A 22,887-nucleotide genomic window follows, 5' to 3' on the forward strand; every position below is an offset into this window, starting at 1 on the left:
GGGAAGTTAAAGGAGGGTGCCCAGCATGGGCAGAGCAGCTGGGGTAGACAAGGTCACGATGGTTGGACCAGCCGTATCAGTAAAACAAAACTCACCTTGGAAGCAGTGGTGGGAGAGCCATGCTCTCATCTCAAGTTTGTTCTGGGCCTGGATGCGGTGGTGACGAGTGCTATAAGATTAAAGAGCAAAACAGTGAGAGAGAGGACAGAGTTTGAGAAAAAGGGGACAAGGAGTCATAAAAGGATGTTCCTTGAGTGCCACTTGTACTGGGCATTCAATGTGGAAGACAATAGAAGTGTGTAAGTCAGGCTAGCATTTGAACTGTGCAATAACGAGATAGGGAAAAGCCTGAGTGTTCCAACTTCCCTGCACATGACTTTGTATCTCAAGTGATTGTTGTGTGGTTTTTGTTGTTTTTTTTTTTTTTTTACATTGCATTGATATTAAATACAGGTATATAGTAACATCCAGATTAATTCAACCTGGCTGAAATCCCATTTAAATGCCTGGCTTCCTTCTGATGGTGCTTACTGCTGAGAGCTGTCACGCTACAAGAAATTCCCTGAGAACAAGGTACAGATGTCACTACCATAAAATGCCACAGAAAGTTAGATTTATTAACCTTTATTAATGCTTTTAAAAATGTTATTTACAAAATATTTTGATTTTTTTTTCTGTATTTTTAAATGGAAAGCAAACTTAACAGGAAGCCTTGTGAGTCTACATGAAAATTTAACAAAACAATCTGATACTGTGGCATAAGAAGCTAAAAGGCTATTTGCTTTGCAACTGAATACTAAGCATATGGCCATCTGAGAAAGAGACTTTTGCTTTAAGGCATTTTTCTTCCTGGTAGTCATTTCCAGAAAGACTGATAGATGGTTAGTCCTAAAAATGCAGGCTTTAATTTGGTACACTAGCATTAACTTCATGTGGTAGGAGACTGCTGTCTTTGCATTTTCTGCAGTAGTTGTGCACACCACCTTTGATGTCTCCTTTTGATGAGACTGCTGCTAGGCAGATCTATGGGAAATTTCTAGTGTTGCTTCCTTGAAATTTATGTGTCTGGGGACTGCCACTGCCACAGACCTCCTCCTTGGCTGCAGATGTCTGCAGTACCTGGATTTGGCACTTTATTCTCTGAGCTTGACTTCTAAGAGATCATTTCTCGGGAGCTTCACTGAGGGCAGTAATGGAAAACCACTTATTCTTAACAGCTATGTACTTATGACTTCTTCTGCACAACAGGCTTGCTATTTTTGACTTGATTTTCTGTCTCATCTATGTCTATATGGCTGAAATAGGATGATTAGTTACTGCTTCTCTGAACTTTTGACACTTGCTGGCTGTTTTCTGTGTGTTATTCCCTGTCCAGCAGATGTTTCTGCAGTGAGCAGCCCAGCCATTCAGATTATTTTATTTGGATGACAAAGCCTTAATTTCGTCTTCTGATGGAAGGCTTTTGAGCATGGAGACAGCCTGTTCTTTTGTTGTTGTTGTTGTTTTGTTTTGTTTTGTGGAAGGATTCCAGTGGTTTCAGCATTCTTGCATGATTGGATGCATGACATTCAAGAGCTGCATTATCACTGGCCTCACTAGAGGTTGCGTGATTCCTTCAGCGTTTATTCAGCCTGCCTTGGGTGCACTGTGTTCTCAAAAGGCCATGACTTGAGTTCGTGGAAGTCCCTTGTGAGCAGCATTTGAGGTTACTGACATTCTTGAGCTCGGGCTTGAAAAACGCTGCCTGGTGTTTTAAGCTCAGATTCAGATCTCTTCTTACCTTTGAGTAGATATGGAGAGTGTTACACTCTGCTTAAGTCTGGTTGGTGGTATTTATACACACACACACACACAAAGCTGACTATATTGGTAAAACCCTCTTTAAAACCCTCTTTAAACTGTTTGTTTTGGGCCACAGTTCTTGTATGAGCGGGAAGAACATGTAGAAACCTGGCCCTGTCCTCAGTGCTGTTGGTAGGTCAGGGTGTCTTGAGAGAAGTGAAAAGCTGGGTTTCCCCTCACAGCAGTGATTTTCTCCATTGCTCGTACAAGAAATGTGACATTATTAAGCTGCTGGAATAACTGCATACAGAAGGTAGAAAAGGAGAAAGGAATTTTTCTTTGTTTTCTTGTTAGGAGATGAGCAAGCCAATGCTTCAGACATGTAGGGACTTTCCTGTGTGCTTTATCTCAGGCACTGTCAACAGCTCCATTGCTGTATGGGCACAACGTGTAGATGAGAATATATCAAGCATAAAATGGGAAGAAATAATCCAGAATGGACTCAGATCCAAACTTTAAATTAAAAGGAGGAAGATTATTCTACTTCTTCATCTTTTCAAGTTTTAGGGAGGCCAGTTCTGGCTATGCATTGGATGAAACAAGGAATGTGCCCTGATGTGAACAGAAGTTTTGCTTTTTATTTTGAACTTAAGGATGAAATCAGAGAGAGAGGGAAAAAAAGAAATTGAAGCACAGCAGAAAATAATTTTTTTTTGCTGTGTGAATGCAGTTGCAGGATGCAACCACATCCGGTAGACAGGAAAAAACAATGTGATGGTACCATTAGCAGGGCTAAGGAGTGCTGGTGCAGATGCCAGTGCATGCTGACCAGTCTGAGTGCTTACAATGAGCACAATTAATACTGTATTCTAAGGAAGGTAGTGGAATTTGCAATGCATCCAAAAAACAACTAGACCATTTTTCAGGTCCTGATTATTTCCCAATGAACTGCTTGACCTCAAGGCCTCTAGCAGGCATGAAATTCTGCTTTTGCAAAGCCTCTTAGAATAGTTCCATTCAAATTCAGACATAATTACACCTCTCCTCACAATATCGCATTTCAAATATCCTCCCAGTAATCAGAATTACTGCAGTGTGTGAGGAGTGAAGAGCTCCTTTATCCATACAGCAGAAAGCATTTGAGCTGTTATGAGCTAAAGAAGGTTTATAATGGGACAGACTAATAGAAAAGGCTTTGAGGCATCATCACAGTCACAGAAAGGCGTGAGCAAATTTGAGTCTGTCAGAGAGCTACAATGCTGTGCCTTTCCCAGAAAAAGCTCAGATGGAAATTGAGCAAGAAATAGCAAGAATCCCCCACCTCTCTCTCATAAAATTACAGCTGCAGTGAAGTTGTATGTATTAGTTGGTTCCCATGGTTTTGATTTTCTAACTTGCTCTGTATTTTCCTTTTCAAGGCTGATTTCTGTTTGGCAGTTTCACGCTTAAGAGAATACCCACCAGAAGAATTGCAAATGTGTAGCAAACAGAACGACTCTCACACTCTCAGATAGGATGGGGAATACGATTTGTTTAGATGCACTGGTCAGATAGCAAAACTGTCCATGGAGATCTCTCTTTGACTGTTAATAGGTTTTCCTTATTGGCAGCAACCCCTCAGTTTTGTGTCTCCCCTTGATGAGGAGAAATATTGACCTCATGCAGGATTTCTTCCAGTTTGAATTTTGTGCCAGTACACAGATCATTACCAACAGCATGTTCCTTTACACGGGCAGTATGTAACACAGGAGCAAGCTGTAGGAAGTTTCAATCTGCAATATTGTGTTACGTTGCAACATTCAGAGCTCTGCCTTCCAGAATGGAATATGAGTTTTATCACTTATAGCCTGTTATAGGGATATTCACTTCACAGTTGGGAGTAAGACTTATTCAACAGCTATGTGAATAGGAAAGATTACAAAATTGGGGTATTTCATGGACACTGAGTTCCTGTAAGTTTTATCAGAATCACATCTAGTGGAGCGAGACTGTTAAATCTAGAGGAAAAATGAGCTCTGTTAGTTCTGCTGCTCATACAGTTTGCACTTTGCAGGTTCTCTTCAGTGGGAGTGGCATTCATGGCACAGAGGTGAGTCTTCTCAGAAACTGGCCACTTTTTCCAAATAAAAACAGCTTGTAGTGGTGATTTGATTGTGGAATTGAAAGTGAGCACACAGAAAGAAACAAAGAGCTGAGCAAGAAGCAGAGCCTGAGCTCACAGCCAAGTGGCACATTGCTGCATTGCATTCATCCTCGTGCATGCCAGCCCAATTGAGGGAAGAGTGACTTATGTGCCCGTTGTCATTGACGCAAAGAAAGATACCCACACAATGAGTAAATAGTCTTGAAAATGGAGGAAGAAACTGCTGAAATAGCCTGCAAAGTCTGAGGTCTGTAACCATGCACAGAAACAAAATGAGCTGGCTTGACTGAAACCCTGTAATTTCCTAGATTACTAGTTCACAAAGATACAGTTTAGTACAAAGTGAGGGCTGCTAACTGTAAAAAGTAAAACATCGTGCGATGGATATTGATTTGTCTAATTATACACAGAATTTATTTAAAGCAAAGACCAGTCTGCTTCAAAGTTTAGAATAAAAAAGGTAGTGGGTGTGTGTCTGTCTGCCAGCATTTACTGTTGGAAGCATTGAATTCCCACATGTGGAATCATTTAGCATGTTTAAAAACGAATAAGAAGAAACGCACTTCCAAGCACTAAATCTTCTTATCTTTGATAAAGTGCAGGTGACCCCAGGTCATGTCTGTAGTGGTATCAAGGTAGCATTTGACATAATGAGTAGTTTTTTATATCACCAGTATCACTAGTAGTTCTAAGGAGAACAACGGGAATGGGCTGAACAGCAGGGACTTTGGCTGATGGTTACCCTGTGGAAAGGGCACTAAAGGGTGAAGTGGCTGGGCTGGAGCTGTTGTGCCATGGAAGCTGCTCATGGGCATTTTTCCCATCTCAATTGGTCTCTGCAAGTCATGGGGTCTGGAGAAATTTGGTTTTTCACAAACCCACTAATGGGAAACAGTGGATGACATGCTCCTGGTGCAGTTTTTCCCCAGCTTTCATTAACCTCTGTATAGATATTATTTTAATTAAAATAATCTTGACAGCACCTATGAAAAAGCTGTGAGGGCTGCAATGGCAATTAAATGTGTTGTCAGAAATGACAAGTAGCCTGGTATCACTGGAAGGAAATTAATGCTCTGGCCAATAATGGAACAGTAATCTTAATCCAGAGCTTTTTGCCTCTCAGGAACTCCTTGAAATGGATGGATTTTGGAGATCAGGCAATTTTGGAACAAGACAGTAAAGCAATATGTACCATAAAGCATCTCTGTTTCAAAAGAGAATGTCATACTGGTGTAATGGTGGCTCATAGCTGCCAGGATGAAATGTGGTGCTAATTGGACATTAATAATGCTGTATGTGCAAAGACATGACTTTTCCTAAACTTAAATATCAGAAAAATGGGAAGTTATATTCAATATTAGGTTTTGGAAGTGGAGTTTAACAATGATATGCACCAGTGCCTGTTGTCTGTTTTGGATTGTGTGCTGCAGGGAGAAGGCATGGAAATTCACTTGAGTGGAATTAGCTTGGCCCACTGTCAGCAACCAAAAGAACTAAGGGGTGGGATCAGAGAATCATAGAATCGCTAATGGCTTATGTTGGAGGGGACCTTAAACCCACCCAGTTCCAACCCTTGCTGTAGGCAGGGTTAACACCAACTAGATCAGGCTGCCCGAAGCCCCATCCACCCTGGCCTGGAGTGCCTCCAGCCATGAGGCATTCACAGCTTCTCTGGGCTGCTGTGCCAGTGCTTCTGAGTAAAGAATTTGTGCCTAACAGATAAACTTTGCTGGCAGTGCACTGCAGGATTACAGCATTCCCCCATCTACACAGAATTTCTTTCTCTATTTAATCCCCAGAATTAAAACGTATCACTTAATTCAGTCACAGCTACATCTTGCAAGAGCTGTGATTTAAAGGAGATAATAAGTAGCAAGATGTTCAAGAAACAGCTTATTTCTCACTTGCTTCGCCATAATGCCCAGCAGTGTGAAAAGACTGGATCCTGTTATGCCAGAGACTGTTACAGAACGCAGTGTGAAAGATTTTCTGTCTCAAGGCCACTCGCACTGTAAAGAAACTTGAAACATCAGAGCCAAAAAGCAACGTGTCAGTAAGGAGAACAGGGGAACAGGGGGACAGGGAGTGCCTCTTTTCTTCTCCATTAGAAAGGCACTGTTTGTTCCTCACAACTCTCAGATTCACTGTTACGGTTAGCTAATATCTTCCAGTGCAACCGAATGAAGGTTTTGAGCTGAAGAATGGTGGCTAGCAGGGCCAACTTACTTTATGGGCTGACTCAGAGCTTTCTACATCCAGAAAGTAGTGTGGGAGATAGACTGGCAGTCAGCAGTGGCTGGGAGAGCCCTAAGACCAACCAGAGGGACAGAGCATTGACCTGGTAAGCAGGAACAGGAGACAGGGACTTAGAGCTACGGGGAGGACTAAAAAGAGGTGTCAGTATGTACTGCAATAGGACAGCAAGTGAAAGACATCAAAGAGACATTGATGGGGGCAGAATAAAAAGCAAAGGCAAAAGGAGCAATGAGTGAGGAACCTGAGTGCAGAGAGGAGAAGCAGCAGGGACAAAAGTTCTAGGCTATCAAATGGATGCAGCTGCTTCTCTTTGTGAGAAAGATTTCATCTGGGGAGCCGAAGGGGTCAGTAAAATTGTGTGCTGTTTCTGTGTCAGCTTCCAGTCGGAATGTACACAGGAAACAGCCATACTTTCTTATTGATATCATAAGAGAAAAAATGAAACGCGAGAGAGGGAAACATCATTTCCAAGGTCCTTCCATACTTTAGAGAATCAGAGGCTTATAGGGTTTGTTTTGTCAGCAACGGGCAAGATGCAAAGTACATCTAAGGAAACACCTGTGTTGAATAAAAAGAGTAACACGTCAGGCATAGCACGGATGGTAAAACAAATGTTTAGCTTCCTATGTAAAATCATTAACTTTTTAAAACTCAAACTGTTTCATTAAAAAAAGGCAAGCCTGTGTGTTTAACCACAAATCTGTTGTTATTTCACTGCTCCTGACAACAGTGCTAATGAAAGCAGTTTTTCACAGCTTTCTTCCAGTAAACCACATCTGGATTTTTAACCTCACTGGAAGTTTTTATTGTGCTTCTGTACCAGACTGTAATGTAATGCAATTGTTATTTATCTCCAAATTTTCCAGTTCCTCTCTCGTGGACAGTTTTCTGCTTAACAGAGTCTTTAATTAAATTCCTCTTGCAGCTTACCACTACAAAAATTGAAATCCTTACCACAGATCTGTAGAAATGTTTCCACTTGCACTGGGAGACAGAAATAGAAGAATTCCATGTCTTTTTGGACAGATGCCTAGCTGAAACTATGCAGGGTTTGACTGACAAGAGGATGTAGTCTTTGCTGAGAGCGCTTTCTTTAAGGTCCCTTTTAGTCTTTGGGAACACTTAAGTAGATGAATGAAGAGAGCATTTATGTGAGTTTCCCTTCATTCTTGTTCACTTTGCCTGTTTGGTTTTTTTGGGTTTTTTTTTTTTGATAACTTTTGTCTCCTGCAACAAAATCTCTTCAGCTCTTTGGGCTTACTGCATACGTAATCACAAACTGGTAAGTAGTAACTTCAGGAGTTTTGTTTTGAAATGGCACTCTGTTCTTCTGTGTACAGCTGTGGTAGAGAAATAAAACCCCTTTGTGTGGCTGAGTATAAGAATTATTTAAATGCACAGTATTTGCCAGGGTTATAACTGCAAAGTATGGTCTTTCGGTGGTGAATAAACGCGTTTAACACACAGCTCAGCCTGTGAATGCAGCGGGGAGACTTTACATGAGTAAGTTCTGAATTATTTTGCATCCGAGCGAGCTCTCCCCACTGTGCTGCACAGCACATTATCCGTTTCCTGGGGAGTGCGGACGGGAGCTTGCAAAGCACAGAAGGTAATTGGCTGCTTCAGCTGAAAAAGCAGAAAAAGCATATTTGTTGGTACATGCAGAAGGAAAATGAGAACAATACTAATTACTGTCAGGTGACAATATGTGTTTGTAGCCTCCAAGCTGTCTGTGAGATTAGATCTGTACTGACACTCTGCGCTGGCACTGAGAGTGTTAATGCAGTTTGGGCAGCTGAGAAACTTTTTTTCCTGACAATGCATTTTGAAACTAGAATTTTTGTGTGTTCTGAATGTAAAAAAGGAGGTGAGTGTGTAAATAGCAACATGCTTTTTCAGAATGCTTCTTTCAGCTGTTTGAGGCTTGTGTTTCTGTGTATCTCTATTTTATTTGGAAGCCTATCTTCACCATATGTAAGCTGTCCTGTCTCTGAAGTTCGGTGGGAAGCGAACGTAACTCAAGCATAGGCACTTATTTCTGTATTTCTGAAATTTGCTTATACTGATGCAAATATTTCCTCTTGGAAAGGAAAAGCTGTTACTGGGATGGATGCTTTTTCCCTGTTGTACATGTGGCAGTTTCTACACACTGCCTGAAGAAAGCTGTAACTTTATATCTGTGCTTTTTGTTTAAAGTGGTTGACATCCAGGTGAGGTGTGGAAGCGTGCTGGGGCTGTAAGGCAGTTGTACCAGGCTCCTCCTAAAATAGGTCCGTTTTCATGAAGATATTTTTGTGCTGCTTTTTCTTTCCTCTGGCTCTTTAACTAAATGAAGCATGTGGTTTCAAGCCAAATCTGACACGTGCTTGAGTAAGATAGACTTTATTTTTCATGATATAAATACAGTGGGTATCAATAGCCATATCTGGGGTAATATATTCTGAAGATGCGTCGTATGGTTAAATTGTAAGATGAGTCCCACTGGAAATGTTTGACATAGCAGTACAATATTCACAGGAAACATCCTTGCAGTTCATGTTGCAATATTCCAGTCCTTTTTGACTTTGTTTTTAAGTTTTTTTCTGAAATTCTACCAAGAAACCTATGCAAGTGTTGGAGTTGAAATTGTGCTGCACGTGTAGGGGGCGACAAAAATGGCATATTTTATGGATTTGGAAGGCCAGTGTGATTGTATCTAGGGAGAATATTTAACGGGATGAAGAACATTATAAATTTTGAATGCTTTAATATTCTCACTAGCTTTTTTTTCTCTTCTTTGGCAAAAGTGAAATAATTTTTATTTTTTTTCTTTTATACACTCGTGTTGTCTTTGAGGTCACTTTAAATCTCTGTTCACGTATACAAGGTAAAATGCATAATAAAACACTGAAGGAAATGGGGTTAAGACATGCAATGTCTAATGAAGAATATTAGTATTTATTAGCAATCAACTTTTGGGCTACAATTTTTTTCCCCAGAAGCTAGTGAGAGCTCTCTGCTCTCGTTGCAACTGTCACTTCACGTGCTGATTTATTTTTTTTTCCCCATTCACATGGTTAATTTTTTGTGTGCTGAATACATAACGTCATTTCTGACTGAAAGGTATGGTGATGAAAGGGAAAATACAATGGGCTTGAACAAAATTGCTGGGGAGGCCCTTAAAGGATTGTACTGCCACAGAAAAGTCATTTCTGGTTCTGCATACAAGTCTTCATACTGACCTAACGAACTCAGGAGAAAACACATATTTTTCTTGAGCTCAGGAAGCAAATGTGTTCTAGAAAGTCAAGGTTTAGTACAAGTGTAATCAGCTAGAGTAGTGTGAGCAGCTGTGTGCCAACTTTCTTTTGCCTCCTGTGTACCTGCCCTAATTAACTCCATTCTTCACTCTTCAGTCATCTCCACATGTGGCAATTTGGTCTTAATGGGCTATAGAACGGGTGGCACTGGTCCATTTGGAAATGCCTTGTGCTGTAGAGCAGCTTGTGTAGTCCTGCATAGGGGTCTCTGACAGCATACTAGGTGGGACTGCTATCTAAAAGGAAATGTGTCTGGTGAGTATCTGTTCTCTCTTTGTGATTTCTGAAAGGCTGTCTTTGAATTATACATAGATCATCAGATAAAAGCTAGATTGCTTTGGCACAGGAGCACCTGACTGACTGAACTGTTAGGCATTAAGGAAAACATACAGTGGAATAAGTTCAGCTGAGCTTAGATGCTGTAGTCCTTATCCCTTCAGAAAGATTTCTTCTGCACCTCTCCCTTCCTCCTTCACCTCCAAGCAGTGATTAATCATAACTTTGGTTAATTGGACTTCCAAACTGAAGCTGCAAGTCAAATGTTCAGCTGTTTCCCCGCTGTTCTACCTTGTATTTTCTGGATGCTTTGTCTAAATCTGGCAAGGCTGATGGGGTGGGAGAGGAGGATGTAGATGGGCTGCTGAAAAGTGCCACTCTACAGATGTCAGAGCCCAGAAAAACCAAAACCATAACAACAACAAAAAGCCACAGGAAGGCCTGAGCTTCTGCATGTTAAGCAGGAAGGAAAAGCACCTTGTGCTGTGTACCTGGCATAGAGAGGGAAACCTGCAGGTTTAAGGTAAGCTAATACTTGAAAATGCATTGAAAACCTTTTTGTAGGCTTGTGACCTTTAAAAGAGATTAGAGCCAGAGCCAGTTATTCATTCGTTTATATCTCTGTGTGTTTACTTGAATAGGTGCTCTGCAGTAAGTAAGAATAGCATGCAATTATCTTTTCTCTCCAGGATTTCATAAAAATTGTTCAGAGGCAAGTCATGTGTTTGATTACACCTACCTGTTCCTTGGAGTCCTACATGGAGTTGTGCTGAAGCTCGGGATGTTATCCAGAGTGTTACGATTGAAACTGAAGTAGGAAATATGAGAAGATCTGGGACTCTGCAAAACTTCATGGCTAAGCCAAACTTCTCAGATCTCATCTTTGCTATGTGCATATTTCTGAGCTTACCTTTGACCCCGGTATTCCTGTATTGGTCTTATTAGCATAGCAAAGTGGTGCTGCCAAACCAAAAAGTGATAGTTTGGCTAAAGCATCTCAGAACCGTTAGGAGTGGTTTGAAGAGCAAGCGTTCATCTCTCTTCAGTTAGTCACGTATAGGGAGAGTTAAAACTTTTGAGTGCAAGGCTGAGTTTTTCTTATTGTTTACTTTAAAAAGTAAAGGGTCATCCCTTGTTAACTCTCCTCCCCATGTAAGTAAAAAGTGATGCATGATGCCTCAACATGAATATTACATGAGTTGTCTTTGACGCTGTGTAAGTCAGGCAGATACATGGCACAAAACCATGCACCCACAGCATCCTTCCTGCAGGTGGGAGATAATGGCCAGAAGGGAGCCAGGTCTAAAACAAACTGAAATTCAGAAAGTGGCCTGGAAATATTTTTACATTTTGCAGGTGCTCTATTTCCAATCAGCAAGGGCCATGTAAGTAACAAATTTCTGTTCGCTGATTTCTGTCCTTAAGGGAAAGCTGCTTGCTTCCTCTCTTCATTTAATTCCTTTGCTTCTTTGACCTTCACCTGTGTGACTTGCTCGCTGAAATCCTCTTGGGAGGATCAGTGTCAGCTCTAATAAGCCAGCTGTCACTTTACACCAAACAGAAAGTAAATGTTTCATTTGTTAAAAGGGCCGGTGGAAAACACTGCCTTTTTCTACTGTCTTTGGTTTCCTTCTGGGGGAAAAGGTTTTACCTTTATGTGACTGAAAGTGAGTAAAATGGATTTGGTGCTGCAGATTTCAGTGTCTTGAATGAAGACTATTATGTAAGGCTTTTCTCTTTTTTATCGTACTAGAATATGATGGGAGCTACAGCATAGAGCCTGACGGCAAGGAATTTTCTTACCTTCCCAGTAAGGGGTAGCCTATATAAAAAGTACACTGGGAATTCCTTTTCTTTAGGAAGCTGCATAGGAAAGCGTAGGAAAAGTAAGATCATTGCTTAGAATTTTATTTACTGACACAGGGTGCAGCAATGCCTCTTGTTAGGAGCTTTGCAATCAACTCAACTGCAAGCAGGACAGCTTTTCTCTGCCACAGCCTGTGTTGGGTTTATTTACTGCTCCTCTTACTCTGCTCTTTGTGCTGATGAGCACAACCTGTGCTCTCTACGAGCTCACACATGTGGATTAATTCTTCACTAATAAGCTTGGAAAGCATTTAAGAGTGAGCGTTCACATAAAAACTGCTATTTTGGGGGGTTGATTTCAGCAGCACTGCTTTTTGAACGGTGTTCAAAAGGAGTGAAATCAGTACACAGCACAGACCAACTGCCTTCTGTGGAGAGCAGTCTGAAAGAGGAATATAAGACACTGGCTTTTCTTTATGAACCTGAAGGATGCGTAAGTACTACTGCTTCTGTTGTTTTGACTCTATTTCTTTTAGATTAAACCAAGTTAATATTAAGTTAGAACAGAAAAGTATCTGTGAGCCCTGTGTGCTCCAGCACCATCTGGCTGTGACATCACACCCACCTCACTTGTACAGTAAGGCCCCGTGGCAATGCCCGTGGGGGGTACTGGGCTCAAGTCTCAGGGTAGCTGAGGCATTTCTAGTTCAACATGCTTTGAAGGATTCTCTGCACTAGTATCTCATTTTTCCTCGTGCACAATCCCCTCTATTGTACTGGAGGAACCTTTTCCAGCAAAGGCTAAGGCTTTTACTGTCATTTACATGTGGTAGCTCCAGCCTTTTGCTGAGGATCAGCCTTCTCACTGGTTGCAGAGGTAGGAGGAGCAGTTTGTGTACAAAGGAAAAACAAACAAACAAACCACAAGGAACCTACCCCCCAAGCAAATATCAGCACTTGTGGCAATAGCTGAACTTCAATCCAGGCAAGTAGTCTGCGGCTGCTAAGCCATGCAACTTTGAGTAGGTGACATTCTCTACAGCTCAGGTCTGGGTCGTATCAGGTAAGCAGGCCAGTAGTCTACAGCGTACTTCATCCATTTAACCTAGTGCCCATGTAGAAAACACTGCTACGGTCATGAGTCACAGCTTCGTGTAACAGAAGAAAAATGAATGGTTAAATTGTTAGGAGATTAGGATTTATTTAAACAAATAGGATTTGTTTAAATAAATGTGTATGTTTAAGTGAAAGACTCCATTAAATATATATATATATTTACAAAATATATACAAATATATACTTGTACATACAAAAATATACATACAAAAAACAAAAACAAAGCCACTGATAATCAGCATGTACAAAAACAATAAGCATCTTTTAGCTTATACTACTCCCAAGTTAATTTAGGGAAGCTTAGGACCTTCTCTTATGGTAAGACAGTGTAGTGGTGAAGTTAAATAATTGATACATTTGCCAATAAGTAATGTAAAAGATGGTTCAAAGTCTATCTTTGATAAAGTTTATGTTACTGTCCATGGACGTGAGCACGGCCACCAGTTAAGAAATTCCTATTGGTACAAGGCATCTGATTGAGGTTTCGAGTACAGTTTATTTTGTGTGCTCTAAGGATACAGAAACTAGATAACTGAATGCTTCTTCTTTAAGTCAGTTATTGTTTGCACACTATTTTGCAGGAATTTGTCCTAAATAGAAGGATTTTGTTTTATATTCTTCCTATATAAAATATTCAATCTCTCTCCACTTTTTACTTTTTATTTCAAATAAAATCCTCTTGGTGCTTTTTGATCTAGATATGGGTTTAGGGCCTTATTTTGGATGTTATTAAAATGACTGAAGGAGCAGATGTAAAACATCAGCGTCCTTTATCCTCTAATGATCCTCTAATCATTCATAGTAGGCTTTGTATGATCAGCAGTGATAAACCTTTCCTGGCTGGAGAAGTGCTTTGCTCTGCTTTAGGGCTGAGGACTAACTTGAATATGAACTTTGACTGTGTTTCCTTCGCTTTCTGTGTTCCTTGGGAGTAAAATGCCATTAAGCACCCAGAGCAGTCTCTAAATACGGTACTGCCTGAGCTGGTGCAGTGGTATCACCTGCATGAAAAGGTAGGATTGCTGAGGGATAAGTTACTGTAAATTGAAAAAGAAAACTTGCCTGAACAGTCAACCTCAGACCATGGGGCAAGAAAAGTAAGTCAGTGCTTACTTAGCTTAAAGAATGATTTTGAAATTACTCATGTCTCTGAAACAAAAAGAAACTTCAAACACATTCTGCTTAACTTTCAAAGTTTACCTCAGTAGGTGGTTGTGATTATATTATAATTCTTTATAGTAAAGAATTATTTGTGCTGGTGCATTCCTTTCTGTACTTTGGAAGATTGGGAATTGCCATGTGAGTGGAAGTCATGTTTCCAATATTTGCTGGGGTTTATACAGCCAGTAGTGGTTAAAGCTTGCACTGTTTTCTGTTAAAAAGCAGATTCCTTGGATAAGAACCCACTAAATTCCCAGGTCTTCTTTCTCTTTCTTACCCTTTCCTGTCACAAGAATCTCACTGCCTACCAATCTAAAATGTTGTGCATCTTTCCATTGAGGTCTTTAGAATAAATGCCTGCAGGGAAAATGATTGCATATTTAATCTGAAGAGCCATTTCATGCTGGATCTGTTTACTTCTAGCAAAAGTAAGGATTTTTACAGTTATCTTTGTAATCACATAATAGAATCATAGCATCAATTAGATCTGAAGAGACCTTCAAATCCAATCCTCAACCTGGACTATTGAGTCCCATCACTGAACTTAATGTCATGTCCACCAGGGATGCAGACTCAAACACTTCCCTGGGCAGCCTGTTCCAATGCTTGATGACTCTGTTCATGAAGAAGCTCTTCCTGATAGCCCATTTAAACTGTTACTGGCACAAATTGAGACTGATAATCTGTGGTACCCAATTCATCTTGCAGAAACGATGACAGTGAAACAGGCCTGTGTACTAAGAATGGGTCAAAAATGATGTAACAGTAAATTGTAGTGCTGATAAGTGTGTTGATGGTATTGAGAAGTGTCAATGTTATCCCCCCCCCCCCCCAAAATTGTTGTAGTTGGAGTGTTGTGGTGGTTTTATACTGATGTGTAAGCAAAGAGGATATATGCTATGAATTGCCTGGACAATTAATTAGCTCTTTGCAAATGTATGAGTTATCCTGCTGAAATGAGCAGGGTAAGGATCCTGATTTGGTTCAGTGAAATAGAACAGAAAGAAGCATGGTAGTTGTTGTATTGGAGACATGAATTACAGTCCAAAATAATGCCAAAGTTGAAAGGATATTCCCTCTATGTGAAGGATTTGGGGCTTTTCTATGTTACAAGTGGACAGAAGAGAGGAGTTTGCATTCTTTGTAGAACATAGTTTAATTGTTTTTCAGTAATTTTTTTTAAAAGTAAACAAATAAGCCTTGTTTTAAGATGGAAAATAATACTGTGATTTCAGACTCGTAAGTCCAGTTATAAAAATGATCCTACTCATAAACTTCATAAGGTACATATTATTTTGTCTTTTCTCCTATTGGTGCTTTTATGGGAATAGCAGACACCCACCCTGAAGTGCTGAAGTGTGGAGCCAGATCTCATGGACAAGTGCTCTGCTGTTCTTCCATTGATTGCAAAGATGTGCTGAGAAATGGCCTCGTAACAGGACACGATCTAGATAATATTGTTCAACTTAAGAACGTTCTTTTTCCTCTTGGCTTCTTGAGGGTTTCCGTGGATAAACACACTGCCTTGACCAAGTACTTATAAAATGTGCGTTTTCTTAGGCTAAAGTTATTTCACAAATACCTGTAAATTATTTCTGCAGGGCAGTTGGCATGTCTGCCTAAAAGAGGGATATGGTAACAGTTTCTGATTATTCAAACTCTATACCTCGTGTTCTCATAGCTTTTGCCTTTTGCTCTTGGTTGGCAGACCTTGCACCAGCTGGTTATATGAAATAATTTCAGTTTTGCTCTCAAATCTTGCAGTTGTTTTTCGTTTGTTTCTTTCTTCCTTTCTTTAGATGCTTAGAGATGAAATTATTCATTTCAGGCTAGTTGTTTGTTTCTATTTTCAACAGAATTTCATTTACGGTTGTCAAAAGCTGAACACAAAAACTACGTCACAAAATAATAGTAAATAAATGTATGATAAACAAAACAAAAACATTGTTTAGCATTGTGAATCTCAGTACGGTTTGCCAAAGGCAGACGCGCTTTAATGGGCTTTGAAAATAGAAACATTAATCAGATCTATTTCCATGGAAAATAAATGAGGCGGCGCTTATCGCATGAATAAATTGTTCGCTTAAAGTATCTTTTCTGTACCATGATTACTTCAAGTACCACTTATGTAATCTCCTAATGAAAGGCCTTTGTAACAGCCTGCACACAGGTATGGAATGCCTCAAAATTCCCATTTCCTTTCGAAATCAAATGCAGTACCTCAGAACAGAGAGGAAAAAGGAGGGGAACAGAAAGGAGCTAGAATTCATTTCTTTGAATAATAGGAACAGTGAGCTAGCCAGGTGAGAGAAGCCTTTTATAAGGGTAATATGTAAAGAGTTTATCACATTGCCTCAAGTTTTCTTTCTTGAAAGTATATTAAGCAATTTAGAAGATATTTTTCCAATTTAAAATGCTTTCTCTTGTTCTGTCTCCTTTCTAGCAGCCCTGACACCTCAGAACTGAATTTGCAGGAATAGGTGCAGGGCAATAGTCTTGATGAAAGTGAGATATGCGTGCTAAGGAGGGAATAAAGCAGCTCAAAGGGTGGAACTGACACATCGCGCTGCTATGGAGGTATTCTTGTAGCTTTCAGATGTTGTTTAATTGGGCCCAGGTCTGGGGCCCCCAACTCAGAAGAGATCTGGAGAAGGGACAGGGAGATGACCAGAGGGCTGGAGCACATCTCCTGTGAAGACAGGCTGAGGGAGCTGGGCTTGTTCAGCCTGGGGAGACCACACTGTGGCCTTCTGGTACTTAAAGGGAGGTTATGAACACGGAGGTAATCAACTTTTTACACACGTAGATAATGACTGGGAAATAGGAATGGTTTTAAACTTAAGAAGGGAAGATTTTGATTACATGTTGGGGGGGAAGTTTTTTACAGTGGAGATGGTGAGGCACTGGCACAGGCTGCCTGGAAAAGCTGAGGATGCCCCATCCACAGAGGTGTTCAAGGCCAGGTTGGATGGGCCACGGGCAGCCTGAGCTGATGTTTGATATGGCAGTTGGCAACCCTGCCTGCAGCAGAGGGTTGGAAGTAGGTGATCTAAGCCAATCTGTGTTTCTATGAACTAGCATTTAGAATAGTTGGAGGTCACTGCAAACTATCACTTCACCAAGTTTAACATTGCTGTTTCTCAGGGCTCGCTGTTATCTGAGACACCAGAACCGTGTCTGTACTCAGAAAGAGGAAATACCTGTGGTGTGAGGAATGACATCTGAATTTGCAAAGCCAAATAATCATAAGTGACTAAGGGCAGAATTTCTTTCACTGCACACTTCATATCAACTGTTAATTTTTAAATGTCTTACACGCATGAGAATGTCAGGTGAATTTCAGCAAAAATAAGTCCTGGAATATCTAGGTTCTCATTAGTCATAGGCACAGATGAAGACGGTCCAGATGTCAAAAAGTGTGAATAACTTATTTTAAGTAGGCCACAGTCTCAAACATTGAAGTTAAAGCAGATGTGCCATGAGAGCGCTTCCCATAGGAAGCAGCAGATTGCCAGTGCCAGACTAGGAGAAGCTGAGCTCTGTTGATATTTGTTTGTTCTAGTTTGCCCTTCAGCCTTCTGGAATTTGTGGAGTTCAAACTCAAATATGTGGTGCCTAAAAGCAAAGCAAAAGTAAATCCCTGCTTTACCTTTTTGTCAGGGACTTGCTATTTATTCTCCCAGGCAATACGCAATCTGCATATGACGCACTGCAAGTGGGAAGACAGATTTTGTCATTGCCTGATGTCCGATACGCTCGGTTCTTGATGGCTTCAGCCTTGTGGAAACTGAGAGATATTTACCGATGGACTTGGATGTGTAAGATCTGTGGTAAATATAGATGCAGTTTTAACATGACATTACGCAAGAGGTTTATAAATTCTTTGACCTTGTAACAGTGAATAAGTAGGGGTGCTGAAAAGTCAATCTCCATTGCCAGAAGCTATGGAGGAAAACTATGGCACAGCCTCTTAAGTCTCACTGTTCTCTTCTTTTGCAGAGCTAATCAGTCGAGCTCATTTCTTTAGTAAGAGATGACCTTTGCATAAGGATGTTGATTAATAGGTTGTTATGCAAACATAGTTTTGCAAATCTCTGATAGTTTGATGCACTTGAATGGCCAAAGACTTCTGCTTTTTTTCTTGTTTTATCACGGGAGGCCTTTCATGGCTTTGGGGCAGCTAATAAAAACTTGCTCTGTTCTCAGTAAAGTGTGGAATCAGTCTTAAATGAAGTAGTATTGATTTGGGGAAAGAAATATCTAAGGAAATCAAACTCTGAAGCCCTTCTGTGAACATTATTTGACAGCCAGTCTAATGCAGGGAGTCTCATCTCATCCTTGAAGTCTTTTGCAGTTCAGATGTCTGTCTTAGGTTCAGTATGCTTGCCTGTGTCTGCAATGTTTTCTTGATCTATTCACATTTTTCCAGGTCTGTTCAGTGGCTTTGCTGGCTGTTGCATCTCTCTGGGTGACAGAGAGGCTGTGGGTCCTTCTTGCAGCAGCGCCACTGCTGAGACTTCCTTTCCCAAGGACCACACACAGGGTTTTACATTGCTTCTGATGTCGTAAATCAAATAAAGCAGCCAACCCTGCTGAACTTGTAAGAGCTGACAAGGGAATTTGTCTCGGTGGCTATGTTAGCAGTGTGCTCTTACTGTGTGCCTGTCTAATATTAATGAGAGTAAAACGGGGCTTGGTTTAAAACTTGTATTTTATAATAATGCATTGCTCCTTTGGAAGATGGGGAAGATTTGAATGAGTCGCTGTGCTAATTCATTTGCACAGTTAATCATGTTTATATGAAAAATAGTTCAGTTTTAAGCAGTTCCTTCATACGCTGATGAAAAAATCAGTGAGTGACCTGCTAATAGGAACATTATTCTATCAATAATCTGAAGGTTGAATAGTAGGAATCTGTTACTTCTAAGTGAAGGAATATTTGGTTGTGTAAAAATGTCTGTGATTTCTTTAATTCTCATGGATGCCTAAAGCCTTTGTTAGAGCTATTGGAAATCTTCCATGGACTGTCAACTTCAAGGGGATAGGAGGTCCCCCTCCTAGTCTATCTGTTATACAGTAAGTCTGCTGGTTTTGGAAGGAGATTGCACTATCACAAACCTATGAGGTGTTGCTAATTTAGTTACTACCTCTTAGCACAAGTATGCAGTGTTCAAGAAACAAGTAAAGCCCCCTCTGTCTCCACTCTCTTTGTGAAGTTTGCTGAGCAAGGCAGGGTGCTACCTGTGTTCAGCCAAAAAAGTAGCTTAGCCCATTCTCATACCACTTTCCCAAATCAGTTAAGTGCTATTCTGGAGTAATGAAAGTCAAAAGTGATGGAGAAGGCTGTGAGGCTGTTCAAAGGTTGAGTAGTTGACAAAACTTAAGTGTGTCAGCTCTTTGTAATTTTCTTCAGTTAGTGCTAATCAAAATTTATATTATGCTTCGGTCTTTGCTTACAGCATGGAAATAAAAGGTAACATCAAAAGGAAACTGAAGATATTGCTATAAATGCTGCTAGGCCTTGCTGAATATAGCTGTACACTATTTAGCTCTAGTGCAGAAGAGTAAAGCCTAGAGTCCAAATTGCTGCTAGAAACTGTAGGCAATAATAAAAGTAAATGTAAGGTATGGTTTTCTTATATTGCAGTATCAAAATAATATCTTTGGTCCTATGAACCTTTGGCATTGGAAAACAAGTGATTATGCTGGCTGGAATTCAATAGGTCACTTGATTAAATAAGGCTCATGTTGCATTTATTCTGGAGAGCCCTTATCACACCTTTGGGATGAGAGCGTGGGATGAAGTTCTCTTTGAGCACTGTTGTGCTGGTTGCTGCAGTGGAAATGCTACCCTTCGTTCAAAGCCTCTGTGCTTTCTAGTGACATGAAAGACGTTTCTTTTTAGGTGGATAAATGAATCATAGAATATCCTCAGCTGGAAGTGTCCCACAAAGATCTCTGAGTCTCACTCTGAATGAGATTAATATATGCCAGTTTAGGACTTCATGATCATCTGTACTTATCCATGCTGTCCTGTATGCATTCAGGAAACTTGAAGCTCACAGAGAGTAAAGTCTGCAGCATTTAACTGTCGTGACAGTCTCTGCAGCAAGTCCACTTTTCTTATGAAGTGCTAGAGTTATTGTATGTATGATAGGATTGTGCTTAGACTGTTTCCCTATGTGGCGCATGAGCAACAATGTTTGATTGGCTCATATTAATAGACTCGCTATGTTTTGTGATTTAATTGTATCTCCGGATTAATGAAAGGAATCCTCAAAAGTTCTGTGCATGAGAGCTTTGAAATGATAAAGAGGTATTCCTTCTTTATTCACAGGACATTTACTACATCGATTTTTCTTTTCTGCTGCAAGGTGATGAAGAATAGGTGTGATAGTTTTGATTCTAGAACCAGAAGTTTCTGATGGTGAACTTCAGTAAGCCAGTGTCCCAGCTACACTGCATGCAGGCAAGGCGTATGCCAAACTGTGGTTATTTCAATTATATGAATGGTTGGGGACAGTCTTAGACACTCCCCCCTCCTTTTTTTTTTTTCTTTTTTTTTTTTTTCCTTATCACGTTGCTTTCTGCTTATAGTAGGAGTTATTTTTATGTTTGGTGGTAGCCATGTTTGTGCAAATAATTCCCAATATTTCTGGGGATTGGAAGGCTGAATATTGAGAAGGCAGATGCTTGTCAGCCCCTGTGCTTTGTCGCCTTGCTATGCTGAGAACCTGTATCCTATGTTAGAATGTTATCCCCATGACAGCCCTATCATTGTTACTGCTCCTCCCTACCAAAGATGGCAGACTACATAAAGGCACTGGGGTATTTGTGAAGAAGCTTTAATTTGCTACCTCCTTTTTCCTTTTTTTCCTAAGTGGTTAATTAGTTTTCATTTGAGATTGAGTTGTAACATTACTGCCCTGTACTCAGCTTTTCATTCACAAGGTCATCACCACAGAATCAGAGAATTGTAGAGGTTGGAAGGGACTTCCAAAGATCATAGCGTCCAACTCCCCTGCCAAAGCAGGTTCCCTACAGCAGGTTGCACAGGTAGGCAACCAGGCAGGTCTTGAACATCTCCAGCGAAGGAGACTCCACAACCCCCCTGGGCAGCCTGTTCCAGTGCTCCATCACCTCACTGTAAAGAAGTTCTTGTGCATATTTGTGTGTAACTTCCTATGCTGCAGAACTTGCTTCGTTTTGTTTTTTTTTTTTTTTTTTTTACTTGTGTGGATTCATTGTTCTAGTTGTCAGACCATTGTTTGCCTGAAACCATGTATTTTGGGTATTATTCCTAACTCAATACCCATCTAAAGACTTGGTTGTTACGTGCTGTGATCTTAGCATGAAAGCAGGGTAAGTCTGTACAGCACGTTGAAGTCTTGTATTTTATCATTTGCAACAGATTGCCGGCTGCATTCTGCATACTTAATTTGTTTAAAAAATTGCTTTGGCCAAATTTTCACATCCTAGAGTTATTCAATTTACTCTAATGGTCTTTATCTGAGAGTTATGTTCACGCAATGGCAGATAAAATGGACAGTTTTTCATTTCTGTGTAGTTTATTGACTAAATAAGCAAGACAAAGGCAGTGGAAAGGGAAGAATAGCCCTTTGCTATTTAATATTTTTTCCTTTTGTAGAAGGTAAACGATTTAGCCTAGCAAAACAGTCATTCTTCCTCAAAGAGCATGCACAAGTCTCAATGAAATAAACTGGCCTGAAGCACGTTCTCCATAAATTCCAGACTGGGCATGCATTTTGCTGAGTCAAGAAGGACATAAGTGACTCACTGGGCTGTGTGGGAACCAGGACCAGAATCCAACTGGTGCACTAACCAGACAACCACATCAGCCCAGAGAAACGCCTCAGTTTCAAATGAGCCACCAGGAGCAGCTGCTGCCTAATGGCACTTCAGGTAGGCATGCTGTGCAGCTATTCCTATGAGGTGGTACAAGGGGGACGTGTTCTTTTCCTTATTGTCTTCCTAAAAGCCTCTAAACTAGGTTTCTCTGTGGTTTCATCAAGAGCTGTGTCAAAATGCATGGTAACTACTTTTTGCTCCATGCATTGTAATGAAAAAACAGCAGCTGTGCCAAGTCTGGTGTGGAGTGGCCTATGCTCTGAGCCACAGGGTGGTTGGCGAGGTTATGAGCAGGGAGTGAAGATCAATGCAACTAATTTCAGTGAAGTGTAACAAGCAGTGCCGAGGTTGCTGGCCTTGAAGTAACAAAGCAGGTGTCAGGTTTTAAACATTCTCATTATTTTGCTTATCAACGTTCTTAAGTACTTTGCTGGGCTGGGATCCTGGTAGAACAGAAGTCCTGGGTGTTTTCGCACATTAAGTAGTGTAAGCTGCTTTGGATTTACAACTTTTCATTAGGTTATCTAAGACGGGTGTGTTGTTTGTTTTGTTTGGTTGCTTTTACTTCTTTTTTTGTGCTTGTATACTGGTTCTCTCATTTCAGATTCTGCTATTAGATTGCTCTGGATGTGTGTCTAAAGTGTGTCTAAAGGGCTTCAGAGGTGGGGGAAAGAACCAAAAACAACCATATAGAAACGCCATAAAAACCACAATATACCCTTCCAGAGCTTTGTAGTTCTTTTTATGAACAGCCTATATCTTGTTGAATAAGTCAGAATAGAGAAGGAATCATTTGTATTCTGATCTGCAAGAGAGATGAGCCTGAGGGCTGCTGTATTTGCACTTTAGACTTTATCTGTGGTTTCATGCTATCTAGAAACAACTGATATTCTTGCATTTCCTTCAAAAAAAAAAGCAAGAATAAAAAATTGTGCAGGTAAAAACTTGAAGCTAAGAACAAACCACCCTAACTGATGTATGAGTTATACTAGAAACCAAGCACTGTAGAGCTTCATTCTGCTCACATTTCATTATTGCATTACACGTTCCTCTATCTTTGGTGATGATACCTTTCCATTTTGTCAAGTTTCTTAATGCCATTTTTGTATGTTATTGAAGAAGAAATTGAGGGGCTGGATGCAGTGAATTTTTTTAAAGCTGTTGTTAGCATAAACTGGT

At 40.4% G+C, this 22,887-nt stretch overlaps 1 protein-coding gene across 6 annotated transcripts in view; it reads left to right on the forward strand.

Moving 5' to 3' along the window:
• Positions 1-7,113: 7,113 nt before the first annotated feature.
• The window catches only part of INSC (INSC spindle orientation adaptor protein), a 120,412-nt gene continuing 104,638 nt past the window's right edge, over positions 7,114-22,887 (forward strand). For 4 of the 6 annotated variants that reach the window (XM_052694948.1, XM_052694949.1, XM_052694952.1 and 1 more), the window contains exon 1: positions 11,919-12,055. In XM_052694948.1, coding sequence (XP_052550908.1) covers positions 12,052-12,055 — 4 coding nt within the window. In that variant the 5' untranslated portion in view covers positions 11,919-12,051. Of the gene's footprint in view, positions 7,464-7,914; positions 8,049-11,918; positions 12,056-22,887 lie in introns of those variants that run through there. The other 2 variants (XM_052694953.1, XM_052694950.1) reach the window with 2 other exon arrangements.

The sequence above is a fragment of the Tympanuchus pallidicinctus genome, unplaced genomic scaffold (assembly GCF_026119805.1).
Source record: "Tympanuchus pallidicinctus isolate F22 unplaced genomic scaffold, pur_lepc_1.0 scaffold3, whole genome shotgun sequence".
In the NCBI taxonomy this organism is placed as follows: domain Eukaryota; kingdom Metazoa; phylum Chordata; class Aves; order Galliformes; family Phasianidae; genus Tympanuchus; species Tympanuchus pallidicinctus.